The sequence below is a fragment of the Pipistrellus kuhlii genome, unplaced genomic scaffold (assembly GCF_014108245.1).
Source record: "Pipistrellus kuhlii isolate mPipKuh1 unplaced genomic scaffold, mPipKuh1.p scaffold_m20_p_1, whole genome shotgun sequence".
Classification (NCBI taxonomy): Eukaryota; Metazoa; Chordata; class Mammalia; order Chiroptera; family Vespertilionidae; genus Pipistrellus; species Pipistrellus kuhlii.
Genome location: NW_023425404.1, coordinates 109,541,991 through 109,558,475, shown reverse-complemented (window position 1 = coordinate 109,558,475; position 16,485 = coordinate 109,541,991). Strand labels below are relative to the sequence as shown.

The following is a 16,485-nucleotide window of genomic DNA, read 5'->3' as shown; positions in this document are numbered from 1 at the left end:
TCTTAGCTAACAAACCAAAGAAGTGGTAGTACCCTGGCCTGTGCTACTCAGTGTTTGGAGCATCAGATGGCTAATGTAAGAGTAGTGGGGGCGATTCCCAGTCAAGGGCATGTACTTAGATTGCAGTTTTGAATTCCAGCCATTTTCTCATTTTCTCTCTCTCGCTCGCTCTCTCTCTCTCTCTCTCTCTCTCTCTCTCTCCCCCCTCCCACTCTCTCTAGAAAAATCAATGGAAAACATATTCTCGGGTGAGGAGTAACAAAAAAACAAAAACAAAAAGGAAGTGATGGGACTGAGTTCACTTCTGTATACATCTCTCTGACTTTCAGGTCTGCTCCAGCTAGCACCCCTCACAGCTTCTATCTATGCCCCAGGCCCACCACCTGTGGGATGGGACCCATTGCCTGCTATGGGGGTGCCCACAAGCAGATCAGAAGGAACTAGAAGCAGCCAAAGCAAACATCAGATGTGCAGTTAACTCTTACTCCATAAATCCCATTGTTGAAAAGGGAAGAGCACCAAGTCCTTTATCCTTCAGGTCAAAAACAGACAAATCAGTGCATGAGTATTGCTCAAGTCCTTTCTGGGAAACAGTGTGCAATCGCCCACGAGACAAGACTTATTGATGCTGCAATCCTATATAATAAAAGATTAATATGCAAATTGACCCTACAGATGGAATGACAGGGAATGACCCATCACTGTGATGTGCACCAGGGGGCAGCAGACGCTCAATGCAGGAACTGCCCCCTGGTGGCCAGTGTGCTCCCACAGGGATAGTTCCACTCAGCCACAAGCTGAGCTGATGGCTGCAAGCGCAGCGGTAGTGGTGGGAGCCTCTCCTGCCTTCTTGGCAGCAGTAAGGATCTCTGACTGTTGCTTAGGTCTGCTCCCCCTAGGACTCTCAGGCTACCAGAGGGATGTCTGACTGCCAGCTTAGGCCCAATCTCCTGGGGAGCAGGCCTAAGCTGGCAGGTGGACACCCCTGAGGAGTCCTGGACTGCGAGAGGGTGCAGGCCTGTCTGAGGGATCTCCCTGAGTACATGAGTTTTCATGCACTGGGCCTCTAGTTATACATTAAAATGTACAACTAATTGCCAGAAAACCAGAAAACATGCAGGAACAAAGAAAAAGGCAAAGAAATATGGGAAGACTTCACAGAAGGCTTTCTGGTTGTATGGAAGCTACAAATTTAGTTGTTCTTTATCAGTCCAATATTTCAATCTTTGCTCTACAGGGTTAAATAATTGACTTAAATTCATTTTATCCAATAGCTTGCACTTTTTTAAAAAAAAATATATTTTATTGATATTTTACAGAGAGGAAGGGTGAGAGTTAGAGAGCTAGAAACGTCGATGAGAGAGAAACATTGACCAGCTGCCTCTTGCACACCCCCTACCGGGGATGTGCCCACAACCAAGGTACATGCCCTTGACCGGAATCGAACCTGGGACCTTTCAGTCCGCAGACCGATGCTCTACCACTGAGCCAAACCAGTTTTGGCTAGCTTGCACTTTTAAAAAATATATATTGTATTTTATTGATTTTGTACAGAGAGGAAGGGAGAGAGACAGAGAGTTAGAAACATCGATGAGAGAGAGTCATCAATCAGCTGCCTTTTGCACACCCACCACGGGGGATGTGCCTGCAACTAAGGTACATGCCCTTGACTGGAATCGAACCCGGGACCCTTCAGTCCCCAAGCCGACGCTCTATCCATTGAGCCAGACCGGTTTCGACTTAGTTTGCACTTTTTAAAACTGTTTCAAAACGCCCATTAAGTGTAGGAGATGAACAACCTGATTTATCTTTTTTCACTGGGATGTAAATATACTTGATTACAAATTTCTAATGCTGTATTTATTATTATACATTGGAAAACACTGCAGAGCCTAAGATAATTTATGTAATATATTACAAATATCTAAAATATTAAAAAAATTGTGTTGTGTTCATTGTTTCATACATAAATCAAGCATTACATAATCTGCTCTAGATATCTGAGCATTTAGAACCTGGAAATTTTGGTAAGAAAACGTTATATAAATTTAGCAAATTATAACTAGGGTTTTTTGGGGGGGGTTTTGTTTGTTTGTTTGTTTGTTTGTTTCACCAAAATGCAAGTAATTGAAAGGCTAAGTGGCTTTATGATAGTAGCTTTTTATTAATACATTGTCAGGCTCAATATTAAGTGTCTTAGCACATAAGAAATAAACTAAATAAAACAAGAAGGAGAGGCCTGTGTTCCTGATTTACAGGAAAGCATATGACAAAGCAATTTACGTGGACAAACAATGACAAATGACCTAACAAATTCAGTTGCAAGCTGAAGGATCGCTGTAAATGGATGCACATTTGTATTCAATATTAGCATTTCTGCATGTCTTATAAAACAAAATTCATTAATTTTGCACTTTGTTGTTTTAGTCTCTGCAATGTATTACAAAGTTAAAATAGGACAGATCATTTACAAAAACGCAAACTAAGTAACTGCCTTATGGTACATCCATAGCATAATTAAATTATCAGAACTTGACCTCAGCCATGTCATTTTTTCCTCTCTACTCATTCATTACCTTCCCTCCTATACACACACACACACACACACACACACACACAAACTGGGAGCATGGAACAATCTTTCAATGACTAATTACAAATTTGTAATCTATCCTGAAAGATAAGCTACAGATAAGAAGGGTTTGTTGGTTTTAACTTTTGTTCTCATTTTTAATTTCAAACTTGCATAAGACTAATACTTTATTTTTTTTTTTAACTTCAAGCTGCTCAGGAATGTCTTGCTGGGTAGCATGTTACAGATTATAACAATCAGTCCTTTTATAGTCTTAACAATTTTATAAAGAAACTGTTTATAAAATTCTAAATCACCTTGAAGGCAATATTGGGAGAAAATAAATACCTCTTTTATAAAACTTTGTGAGGAGAGAGTTCCAATAAGTTTATGGAAAAAAAATTTGATCATTACTTCCATTACTTAAATACAAGTAAATGTTTTTAAAAAACATAGTTCACAAATATTTATTGAGACCTACTAAGTGCTAGATACTGTTTTAATTACTATAAAAACTCATCTTGAAAATAGTTATTAAAATCAAGTACAGTGAAGAAAAACAACATCTTTTCCTCAGTTTGTTATTTTAATTCCTGGTCTCCCTATTGGAAAAAAAAAATGCCTGAAACACAGCAACTAATTTAAATACTCTTTTTTTTCTAATGCAGCTATTACTTCTCATGTTATACCCATTTGGTAACCTAGACTTAACTGATAAAATAAATGAAACATTCATTTTTCCTGCTGCTACTTCTTAAGATAAAATTATCTTTCTAATAAACTATTTTATTTGAGATATTTCATGGATGTAATGATTCATAAGTGGGATTTCATAAATGTGATTTCATCTAAGCCTTAATTAAATTTTTATTAGATGTCACAGCAATTTTCTTACATGTGATATAATAAAGAGTTCCTCAGATCAGGTTGAATTTGGGGAGAGCTTAGATCATCTTCCCAAAGACAATTCTAAAATGGTTTAATGCACTTACATCCTAGTTATATTCTCAGTCTGCCCATGCATCTACTGGCTGCTTCCCCCATTCCTACAGGCAGGCTCAAATCTCCAATTCTAGAAAAACCCTCTCTTGTCCATATGGTCCCCTTTGGTTACTTCCTCTCCCATTTCTTTCTCAGGCATGCTTTTTAAAAGACTGTAGTTTCATTCAGTCACTACTCTCTCCTCTCCCATTCATCACCTATCTTAGAGAAATCTGGTACTAACTGGCCACCGTTTCTCTATCTAAAACATTCTTACTAAATTCCCAGATGACCCCTCCTCATCAATCCTTATGATCTGCTTTTCCTCCTACAGACCCTCCTCCCTCCAGGTTGGTTTAGTAATCAGGTGCGCAGGTACTGTTGGAGGTTTAGGAAAAGTGAAGACTGAAAGCTTCTATGGTCATGTGAACAGGCACTCGGTTTGCAGACTGCACCTCCAGCAAGCTTTGACTTGCATGACTAGGTTGTGGAATGTAAAGCATTGCTCTTTTCCAGAATCCTCCCCCTCACTGGGCCATAGCCTAGAGCGTGACTTGGATCTGAAGAGCATTATTCCAATAAAACATCCATTAAAAGAACACACAACAATTTTATTTATTAGTAAACCCATGTTATGCAAAATGAGACAAAATTCCCAGAAACAGTTTTCTTTTCTCTTCCTGAGCTGAGGACAGAAAACAAAATTCTGCCGAGTCATCTACTTTGAAGCAAGACTATAATACTTTGACCTCATTCATACTTGCTTCTGAGGGTAAATAAACTACCTTAAGAGATTACACAAGTCACTTAGGTGACAAGTTAATTTCTTGGATGGGGCTCTGATTATAAAGTGTTTTAGTGAACTTATCTGAAAAGGGAAGCAGTATATGTGTAAATGTGATCCAGCTAGCTGTCCTAAGATTTCATCAGTAAATGAAAGAAAAGAAATGTTACAGTAAGAAATAAATTAGTCTTTAAAAATCCAGAGGTTCCTGAGCATTTCACATTTAGCAGGGAAGATTCTATTACTTTTGACTCTATTGATGAATGTCACCTGATGTCTGAAATTTGAATTATGTTGGTGGTCATTAACATGACACTTCAATCAATGAACTTAGCAGAAAATTCACTTAACAATTATTTACTGAATGTCTTCTATAAACCAAGCATTATGACTAAAGTGCAGAAAAAAAAAAAGAGGAAAGTAACACAATCATGAATCCTACCCTCACAGAGTTTACAATTTAGTGGGGAAAATAATCCTCAATCAAATAATTGTTCAAATAGCAATATAATTAAAACTTTGATGTATTTACAGTGGCAAAGTACAAAAAACTCTTACAGTGGCAAGTAATGAATCTCAAGTCAATTCTGGAATTTTCTGGCTTATGCTATTAGGAACTCTAAGACTGCCTATAGATGGCTTTAGATTTATATCTTTCTAATACAGCAACTCCTAGAAAAACTTAAAAACTAAACACCCTTTCTCTTCTAGAATATATACAACATTTGGGGAAGAACTAAGTGGCCTGAGGTCCAAGACAAAGGGTTATTATGCGTAGCCACCTTTGGAACACAAGTTGAACTGTCTGGGGAAGCACAAAGCTGTGATAAGAGGCCCATGAGAACAGCACAGAGTCTGAGAGCAGGCATTCCCAAATGGTAAAACATTGCTGTTATCAGAAGAAGGTGGTCAGATACTGGGCAGAAAATTATCAGAGGTTCACACCATAAAGTATGGAATATAGGGAAAACTTTGGAGAGTGTTTCAAAAAAGAAAGAAAAAGAAAGAAAGAAAGAAAGAGAGAGAGAGAGAGAGAGAGAGAGAGAGAGAGAGAGAGAGAGAGAGAGAGAGGGAGGGAGGGAGGGAGGGAGGGAGGGAGGGAGGGAGGGAGGGAGGGAGGAAGAAAAACAAAAGGGAGGAAAATGTGCTTGGAGAGTAACCAATACAAGTTGTTGAGTCAGTAAAGGATGCTGACCAAAACTGATGTGAACGTCAACAAGTGTATCACATTTTAGACCTTGGAAAGAGTCAATTCACATCACTGAGTGCAGTGTTGAGATCTTTTAGACTCTTATTGGGGGGAAGAGGGCGGTGAAGGGGGGGAAACTGGTTCAAAAGACTGCCCAATGATTTGTATCTGGAAATCTTTTAAGTGTGTAATCTTAAGGAATATTTCCAAGTTTGCATCTTGAGCTTTGAAATACTGAGAAAGCTGTTTACACAAATTTTGTGGTTCTAGCTCTAATTTCTATTTCATTGATTGTTTATCAATATATCTTTTTTAACTATGGAATTCTCTCCAGAATTTTAATTCATTAATTAAATGAATGGTAAATTAACTATTAAAGTCTCCCTAGAAATTAAGCAATTTAAATATTTTACCAGACCATTCCAGTTGCTGCATTATAAATCATTAAGTTACAATTTTCTTCCTATTCTTGGTAGTTTAATAAATGACTTGATTATTTCTAAACCATCATTTGTAAGTGAATTCTTCACAAATGCATATGACAAATTCCCGTACTTAGAAGTTCAACCTGCTTGTTTATATATTTTTGTCATTGATGTGAAAATCTGAGGTGTCTTATAAATTACAAAATTTCTTTATGTAATGCCCTACAAAATACATAAAAATAAGGTACAAACAAATCTGAGCAAATACAGCAGCATCATACAAGTCGAACACTAACAAGATTGCTTCTTCATTCAGCAAATTTTCTAAAGGGTTTCCCTATACTTGGAGCTGGTGATACAGTGATGATCAGTCACATATGGCCTCTGACCTCGGGCAGATTAGGACTAATTGCAAGTGCACACATGACTAATTACAGCGCTGATGATAAGTGATACTACAAGAAGTGCAGCATGCACTTTGGTGAGGCACTCATCTCTGACTTGGAGTTGGCAGAGAAACGCGAAGAAATGACATCATGTGCCAAAAATCAAGTTGGAGCTTTGACCCAAAGGGCAAATAGCCAAAAAAAAAAAAACAAAACAAACAAACAGGAAAGGGTGCTCCAAGAGCGAATGGTTGTGTGGTTTCAGAAGGGAGAGAGTCTGTGGGAAACCTGGGAGAGACAGAGGGAAGATGTGAGGAATTTAAACCCAAAGAGGTAAACCAGGGGTGGTTGGAATAAGCAGCCCTATTTGCATTTGCAAAAGGTCTTCCAGGCAGTGGAATGAAGAATGGGTTCCAGCAGGACAGTTTTGGAGGCAAGATGGGAAGCTGCTGAGCAAACTAGGTTAGAAAGGATGACAGCCTGCCAGCGCTGGGGTAGGGGGGTTGGGGGAGGGAGGAAAGCTGTCTAACATCAAACACCAACACTTGGTTTTAGAAAAGGCATCCTCTTATTGGCTGGGCCTGCCTTACAAACCTCTCTTCTAAAAACAGCTTGACAAAACGGAGATTGCACAAATTTGGCTCCCCACATAAAGCTGTTTTGCAATGTCCAGACCAGACTATCATCTGCAGAATGACTTTGAATCGTGCTTGTTTTTAAAAATATCCAAAATTAACAACAGATGTTTAAAAGATAATGAAGGCTAAATAATAAAGAAATAAAACAGACTGCCCGGCTTGTCCATCTACTCACGATTAAAAAAAAAAAAAAAAATACCCATATCAGCATGTATGAGTTCAAAGCAATAGCCAGGCATAAACTGTGCTGAGATGGGTCTGAGTTTAGGACTTTCAAATCAAGCGAATTATAAATCACTAATTTATAAATGCCAGGAGTCTAAACAAATCCGTGAATCTATTACCTTTAAATGGTAGCAATCTGTAGTGTATGCTCTTTCAGGTAAATCTCTCATGGAAGAATCCTAAATCCAGGGGATTTTGCCATTCTCACCAGGCTATTTCTCCTAAAGCAGCAAACTTGGAGTCTTGCTCAGAACTGCAGCACTAGTCAAGGGAAACTGTAAAAATGTCACTTTCCATGTAGGATTTGCCTGGAACTCACGCCTCATTTGTGGTAATTCCTAAGAAGTTGAGTAGGAGTTGTTCCTTTTAATTAACCAATGATTTCTCCCTGTATTTCATAAGAAACAATTAGATGTATGGTTAGCTTCATGATATGAACAGGGAAACATCACTAACCCCCAATCTTGGAACATGTATCAACTGAAAAAGGTCACTGCCAAACAGCCACTGTTAACAATTTGTTAAGAGGCATTGTGGCACTTGTTCGGATGTAGAAAAAAAAATTACATCCATTAGGAAATTAAAATCTTTACCATATGACTCTGAGATTTAATGTGACTTCAATAGAAAGTCCAACAGATTTTTTTTTTTTTTTTTTTTTTTTTTTTTAGCAAAAGCTGAAACGTTTATTCTAAAATAGATAGAGAAATGCAAAGAGCCTTCTAGAACACTTCTAGAAGCCATCTAGGACACTTCTGAAGATCAAGAATAAGGAGGAAGTGTTTGCCACCAGATATAAAGACTCATTACGAAGCAAAGTAGAACTGTGATATCCATAAAATGGTAATTATCAGGGTTTTAAATACCTCCTCTTTACCTTTGAAGTATTTAGTCATGGAAGATCTAGCAGGACTTATCCCAAGATTTATCTTTTATAGAACATCCACAAGCCCAATACTCAGGAATTCCACCTCTAACTAGAAGATGAGTCACCGCTGTATAGGAAGAAACATATGCAAGGATGGGCATAGCACTCGTGTGCAAAAAAGTAATTTCTCACTGACGGAAGTTTGGATAAATCAATTGTGGAAAAAGTAGGGCACACAAGCACATGTAATACATGTGTACAAAACAGCAAGTGATGTGAACACTTGTAGAAAATTCACCTTTAAATATTTGATTCTCATGAAGTTTACCTACTGGCCAAATTCTTCATATTCTCTATTATCCAGGCCTCAGTGAGATAAATAATTTATCGACAGGATGAAAATTTAAGCAATATGGATTCTAGGACAAATTTCCAGTTAACAAGAGAAAAATAATAGGTGGAGGAGAGGGAGGAACTTATTAAGGAGTCCAGAAAAGTCAAGTGGAAGTCACTCTGCAGCCTGGCCTTTATGATCCTCTCTTGACAAAACCACAAGCCTCTCTCCCCTACAGCGCCTGGAGCACAAACAATGAAGCCAGCTGATTTTAATTTTCAGGGGGAAAGGAGCTGCTAGTGCTTAGATCCCTTTGGATGGCCTCTGGAGAAAGGGATTAAAAAGTCTGGATTTCAAGGAAGGTCACACAGCTTCTGACCCCATGTCCAGATCTGCAATCTTTAATAGGCTAAGCTAATTCCAAACAGGTGCCTGACAAAACTTCTAATTCTATTGAAATGCCCAAACCTGGACCATCAGTCCCATAGCTCACCACCTTTGTAACTGAAGAGGGCAAAAGTAAAACAACCCAAAGAATCTGAAATGGGCTCAAAGTCTTGGCTACAACACAGAATAGAATCGAATATATTCTGTTCTTTCCATAGATATCATGCTGTTAATTGGGCCAGGAAGTATATGACTCAGTAAATATTGAGAGACACTGTCCTCACAAAAGCATCACCATTTAGTCTGTCTTCCTGCCAAACTTCCTCAGGTGAACGGCATCATTGTCTGGGGATGGTGAGGGAAAACATCCTATGTGAACCTCAGTGAAGAAAAGACATCTCAGAGAGCAGTACGGGGTAACTGAAACTTAGAGAGCATGTGCTCAGAGAGAAAGGCAAGGACTGGAGTTAGTGAGATTAAAGGAAAGCGGAAGAGCAACTTAGTAATATATAACTTTGTGTTGTAGCCATCACCTTTTATTTACTTATTTCTCATCCCTAATTCTAAAGGCATCTTTTTCTTTCCCATCTCTTGTATAAATACAAGATTTTCAGTGAGAAAAGCTGGACAAAAAATGAAGGAGAGAAAGAAAGATAAAATGAAAATCCAGGGAAGCTAGTACACAAAATGAAGCCCAGAAGGTTCAAATCCTTGTTGAAGGGCCATTAATTGTGCTTTGAGCTTGCAAGAAACCAGGATGTAAAAGGTAACACATCTGGGCATCATCCGTAATGTCCAGAAGACACAAACAAATATGAACAAACCCATTCAGAAGAACTGTTATTTCTGTTAGTAAAACACAAGATTCTGTCTTTCTCTCCCTCTCCCTCTCCCTCTCTCTCTGCCACTCAGGAAGCAGTCCCTGCGCAAAACCCCACTCGCCATGCCCCCATAACAACTACCATAACAAGTTTTATGAAACTATGTTTTTAAAGCCTCCTTCTGTACATGTTAATGGCATGAGGTCTAAGCCCAGTTCCATTCAAAAGGATGCTACAATTATTTAACAATGTTCATCTCCACAGATATTAGATTATCACTGCTATACACACACACACACACACACACACACACACATTTCCATATACAAATGCACACATGTACACACCATACTTTAAGGCTGTGGTCGGCAAACTGCAGCTCGCCAGCCACATGCAGCTCTTTGGCCCCTTGAGCGTGGTGGCTCTTCCACAAAATACCACGGCCTGGGAGAGCCTATTTTGAAGAAGTGGCGTTAGAAGAAGTTTAAGTTTAAAAAATTTGGCTCTCAAAAGCAATTTCAATCATTGTACTGTTGATATTTGGCTCTGTTGACTAATGAGTTTGCCAACCACTGCTTTAAGGTATTAGATTAAGAACATGGGAGAAAGTTGAGTCAGAAACCAGAATGGTAAAATAAACTTTTTCAAAGTTCTATATATTAATAGAAAATTTAGTGTAATATATATCATCTACTAGATACACTTTAACAATTGGGCAGACTTCTGCATCCTATTCTCTCATTTTAAATGATTATTCTATAAAGTCCACCTATATATTCATTTTCATGTTACTGATGAAGAAGTGATAGAGTTAAGAAAACGCCTTCCAATGTGACCTTCAAGTCAACAGTCCATCTAGCTTGAACTATAATTCCACTTAGTTCAACAACTGTTTATTGCAAGTCTAGGTGGTAGATGCCTCGGGGGATTCAGCGGGAATTATGTAGACTGTGACTTTCAGAGCATGCAATGTGGTCTATGAGAATGTATGAAAGAGGTGCAGAAAAGGAAGGGAAAAATACTCCTATAATATCATGCAGAGCTAAACAAGAGCCTTACAGGAGGCATAGAGTTCTCTATGGGATCTAGAACATCACGTCGTTTTGTGAAGGCTGTAAGGGGAAAGTAGAAGATGGATGGATGGAGATGGATTAGGGAGGAAGAGCAGAAGGAATGGCAAAGAGATAGCAACACATGATATATGCTCGGAGAACATCAAGAAGCTACATTTGGTTAGACGCAGTGGTCAGCAAACTGCGGCTCTTTGGCCCCTTCAGTGTGGCTCTTCCACAAAATACCACGGCCTGGGTGAGTCTATTTTGAAGAAGTGGTGTTAGAAGAAGTTTAAGTTTAAAAAATTTGGCTCTCAAAAGAAATTTCAATCCTTGTACTGTTGATATTTGGCTCTGTTGACTAATGAGTTTGCTGACCACTGGGTTAGAGTGTTAAAAAAAAAAACATACAGAGGAAAGAGAGGTGGAAAAGTAGTTTGAGATGACATGGTCTTGAAAGTCACAGCGAAGAAACTGTATGTAAAGGAAATAGCTAAGACTTTCAATCTCAGGATCACAGTTGTTGATCAATTCATTCATCTTTGTAAATATACTAACTCAAATTCTATGCAGATATTCATGAACTGAAACCTTATCTCTGACATAAATGTTCTAGATCACACTGATGTCACAACCTCAGGATTCAACTTGATGTATTCTCTAAAGGACAAAGCCTCTCACATTTTATATTGTAAAAATTTTGTATGCAATCACAAGTAATGGCTGTCATTTGTCTGATTACCTGATCCATGTCTTTTGCAGTTGGAGATACTCTCATAACAAACTCCACAAGTCAGTAATGTTTCACACTAAGTTTTGTAATTCCAATGAGAGCAGACAAATAAAATACTCAATGGAGAAATAAGGAACATAAATTTAAATAACCTACTAAAAATGAACTACTTGTTACTAGAACAAAACAATATTAGAAAGTTTAAAAAGTTAAAATCTCCTTGGGTACTAAACTAGCTTTGTTCTCTCTGCGTAGTATTATAATAAGCTTGCTTGTTGCATTAAGTTACATTTGAGAGTAATGCTCAAACAAAAATCTAACTACATATTTTAGGCCTTTTTTCCTCACTTAAAATTTAGAAATTTTCAAGATATTAATACATCTCTCTCCTTGGACATTGTTATTAAATTGTTTTTCAAAAATGAATGTATTACAATATAAAGAGGATTTGAGATTTATTATTCCAATACTTATTCTTAGTATTGGTGTTAAGATATACTACTTAGTATGAGCAAAGACTGTGTAGATAGGCATAAAGTATATTCAATCCTTAAATTAAATTAATTATATAATAATGACCTTTTTTTAAAAAATATATATTTTATTGATTTTTTACAGAGAGGAAGGGAGAGAAATAGAGAGCTAGAAACGTCGATGAGAGAGAAACATTGACCAGCTGCCTCTTGCACACCCCCTACTGGGGATGTGCCCGCAACCAATGTACATGCCCTTGACCGGAATCGAACCTAGGACCTTTCAGTCCACAGACCGATGCTCTACCACTGCTACCACTGAGCCAAACCGGTTTCAGCTAATAAAATGAAAGGTATTTTAAAGCTATATTCTTGGGAATTCTACAGTAATTTTTTAACAATCTCCAGCAATAAAACAAACGAGTGTATTTGTTTTTTTCCACTGCACTTATTACGCCATAAAGGATGTATTCAAAGTGTAGGTCTTTTTACATGTAGGAGGTTGAATGAATTTATATTTAGTTAATTTCAATAAAAACAAAAAATATAACAAGCTCTCATTATAGAAAATCGTCACCCCTTTATAGAAGCTGAAATACCAAAAAAATATTACACATAGGAAAAACAAAACACTAAGGATCATTAATCAGAGATTTGTGGAATGGAAATAGAAGAAAATAGCAGTTTTTCTGCCCTCTGGTGGCAATAAGATCAACTGCAGCATTACTCAAGTAATGCATAATAAAATATCCCTGTTATGAAATCAGATTTTACACCCCAAGGCCAAAATGTCTGTAATAAAAATCCTGATTGCTACATTCCAAATTCCAAGACTGTTGGATTCTTTGTTATTTACTGTGTTGAACGTTTAGCTAGACTATTTTAATAGGAATAGGAAACTATTTTTTTCTTCCATTTCATTGCTGTAGCTGATATATTCGGTAGGCTATTTTATCCCAGGATTATTTCATAAAACTATATGTAAATTAATATCCAGAAAAGAAGCTACTTCCATCTATAATAAGTCTCCAAATAATTTGTCAACAAATTTAAAACTATCCCTTTTTTATTCAATCTTATAAATAAATGGGTTTTCAGAGTAGTTTTCCACCAGGAAATATTGGGCTGGTTTACCACATCTGCACCTTTATGTTGAACAATTTAACTACTTCATATCTCCCAAAGCAAAGGCTTTTAACTACCTGATCAATTTTAGAGTGAAATGAATTTTATCTTCAATTTAAGAACTACCGTAAAAATAGTAAATTCATTGTATATATTATTTTCTCAGTATTATACTTTTTAATGAAAATTTCTCAGAACAAAATAAACACTTGCTTTTCTTTACTTTTTAGTGTAAATGCGTTATTTACCTCCAGGTCCAAATAAGTTTTCAAATAAACATCTTGGGATGCATTTTGGTGCACACACCAACTTGACTTCCTTTGAGGTGAATTAAATTGCTTATATTCTTAAAGGCATCTATTTACTCCATGCAAAAGTCCATGAAAATTACTGTTGGCACCTTTTAAAATAAATGTATTGCTTCCTGGAGGGGTAAGTCTTTTTGTTTGTTTGTTTAATCAATGTTACCAGAGAAATAAAGGAAGGTATGATCTACTGATCTAAATAATACCTAGTGAAGAATGACCAATGTCTGAGTACAGAGAAAAACTGCATGTGGTCAAGATACTCAACTTCCAGGAAATGTGTTTTATTCAGTTTTGAAAGTGTGATCATCATGCTGTCCCCGCCCTCTCTATACACGCACAGACACCCCTCCAATCCGGCATCTGTACTTCCTCTAAGAATTTGCACCTGGGGCAGACAGTATTTTGTCTGTCTGACTCTTAGGTTTCAGCTTATATAACCTCCTTCAAGTACCTCCTTGAAGATGCACTCACCTGGAATCCCCAGGTGCCCTCCCTGGCCTTCTTCCATCTGCCACTTTCCCTTCTGACATTTTTGGACACTTTTGTAATTTCTGAGGAATCCCTCAGCTCCCAGAATTAAAACAAATCAAAATCTTATTATGGTAAACTGAAATGTCTCTTTTCCCCCCCTCCTGGTGTTTTGTTTTTTTTCTTTCTTTCTTTCTTATTGCACCTATTCTTGAAGTCCCCCGAGTTCACAAATGTCTGCTAAGGTCTGTCTCTGCCTGTTTCTTCACTTTCCTTCTGAGTGGTCCAAAGGGGAGACCCGCACCAGCGGACAGGGGCAGGGTCCTGGGAGGCGGGCGGACCCCGGGCTCAGCGCCGGGCCCCGAGGAGCCAGCGGAGGCCGAACGGGGACTGCACGGCGCGCCCCCCGCCCCGGGGCGCGGCTCCCGCTGGCCGCGCACCAGGCTGGAGCTGCGGCAGGAGCGGGAGGCGCTGCCCCGGGAAGTTGCGGGGCCGGGGCCGCGCGCGGGGGCAGAGGCAGGGCACTCGGGGAACACCCCCCCTCCCCCTCCCCGCACATTCAGGCCCGTCAGCAAAGCCAACCAGCCGGCGGAGGACAATGGGGCCAGGGGTGGGTCACAGAGGCGCGCCCGCCCTACATGTGCCACCTCCCCCGCTCCTCGGCGCCCCGCCACACCTCCCCTGCCCCACTTTCAGCGCCAGCTAGGGAACGCCTGGGGGAGAAAGGTGCAGCCGCTGGTCATTTTCTCCAGCTGACAGGAGCCTTGCAATCCCGGCTGCCATCAAGTCCTCCACCCACGGCCCCCCTCAGTGTCTCCGGGCGGCAGGGGAGGAGGGGGACCCTGGGAGGAGGCAGCCCAGGGATGCCAGCTCCCTCCAGGGCGAGGAATCCACAGAAGGAGGCTTGTCTCACCCCCGAGTCCTCTCGGGGCGCCTTGGGGGGAGTCCGTGCCACCCCCTGGCGCTCAGGTGAAGCCAGCCCGAACCCTCCTGAAAGGTCCCCTCCACCCTTCGCTAGCCATGCCTATTCCCCCCATTTGGAAAGCCCAAGTTTGCCCCCAAAGGCAACTGCAGTAACTTTCCGAAGAGCACAGATGGGGGGGGGGGGGGGGAGGTGGTTGAGGATGGAGGTGTCCTGGAGGTCCTCAGCTGCGCGCACACACACACACACACACACACAAAAAAAAAAAAAAATAGCAACAAGCTTTCGAAAAGCGTTACCTTACCATTGATGCGGTTCCCAGGCTCCCCGTGGGCGAACTGGAAGCGGCCCAGGAAAAAGTGGCAAAGTAGCAGCACAACTCCCGCAGCAGCCGGGGCGGCCCCCGGGAGCCTCGCCATGCCGCCGCCGCCGCCGCCGCCGCCGCGACCTCCGCCTCCTCTTCCTCCCGCCGGTTCCCCGGCGCCGGGGCTCGGGCGGGCCGGGGCGATCGGAGCTCCGCGCCGCGGAGGGTCCCCGGGGTCCGGGGCGGCCTCGGTCGGTGTCGCTGGGATCTCACGCCCGGGAGCCGGGAGAGGCAGGGCGTGCCAGGGGCTCGGAGCGCAGTCCTCTCCGGACCTCGGGTTCCTCTCTTCGCAACTTGCCGCGACCCTCCCAGCCCTCACCCCGGACAAAGACCGCGCCGCGGGGAGGAGAGACCCCTGGCAGCCCAGCCGGGCCGGCAAACTCGGCTCCCGCCCCGGCAGAGCCTCCCTGTCGCCTCCCGAGCCCCGCGATGCGATGCGCTCCGCTGGGTTCACACAGATCCGGTTCCACCGCCGGCGCGGTGCCTCCTCCAAAGCCCGAAGCGCAGTGGGATCCGAAGGAACTTTTCCCGGCCTCGGGTTGGCCACCGCGGGCAGGTTTGGGGTGTGCGGAAAGGGGGTGACTGTGTGGACCGGCGAAACCCCTCCGACAAGTTTTTCTTCTTCTTCTCGGAGCCCCACGCCCGGCGCGCGTCCCTCCCGCCGCCGGAGGGATGGGCAGCCCGCGGAGCGGAGCCCGGGAGGCGCCGACTGCAGCCTCCGAGATCCAAAGTCAGGGCGGAAAAAGAACAAACACACAGAACTGTTTTTTTGAAAAAGGGGGGAAGAAGAACAAAGAGATGGGTAGAAAAATAAATCCGGCTGGAAGCTATGCAGAGAGGGCTCCTCCTGGCTCAGGAGGAGGCGGCCCCAGCCCCGCCTAAGCCGGAGTTGGGTGGCGGAGGAGACTCCCGGCCGCGCTCCCGGCGCCCCGGCTCCGGCTCCGAGCTCTGGGGCGGAGAGGCGGCGCGCCGTGTGCCAGACCGGCCGCGGCGCTCTCCTCCCACGTCCCTCCCCCGCTCCTCCAGCCGCTCCACCTTCCTCCCCGAAACCCGTGGCTCAGCTCGCCCCAACCTGCCCAATGGCTGCGCTTCCCTCGGAGCTGGCAGGAGAGTCGCCGGGAGATTAAAATCCGGGGAGCGGTGCGAGGAGGAGTCAGAGGGGAACCCCGAGCGGCTCGCCCCCCGCAGCCGGCGGCCCTGGGCGCCGGGAGAGGCGGGGAGGATGCCGAGCCGGGAGGGGAGGGGCGGGTGGCACCTCCGCGCAGCTGGGACGCCATCCCCGCACCTGGCTGCCCTCCGGGCGGCTCTCGGGTCGCCTTGGAGCCAGACTGGGCGGGGAGGGGCGCGAGAATCGGGGGAGGGGGCAGACTGCGGGCGATCCTGGCCGTGGAGAGGTTCTTTCTGGACGCCAAGGGGTTAATTAGAGTTCT

At 42.3% G+C, this 16,485-nt stretch overlaps 1 protein-coding gene across 1 annotated transcript in view; it reads right to left on the bottom strand.

Annotated features, from left to right (window-relative positions):
* PLXDC2 (plexin domain containing 2) overlaps nucleotides 1-16,105 on the bottom strand; it is a 416,442-nt gene extending 400,337 nt beyond the window's left edge. Inside the window, exon 1 of the mRNA XM_036459556.2 lies at nucleotides 14,996-16,105. Coding sequence (XP_036315449.1) covers nucleotides 14,996-15,110 — 115 coding nt within the window. The 5' untranslated portion in view covers nucleotides 15,111-16,105. The remainder of the gene's footprint in view (nucleotides 1-14,995) is intronic.
* Nucleotides 16,106-16,485: the final 380 nt, after the last annotated feature.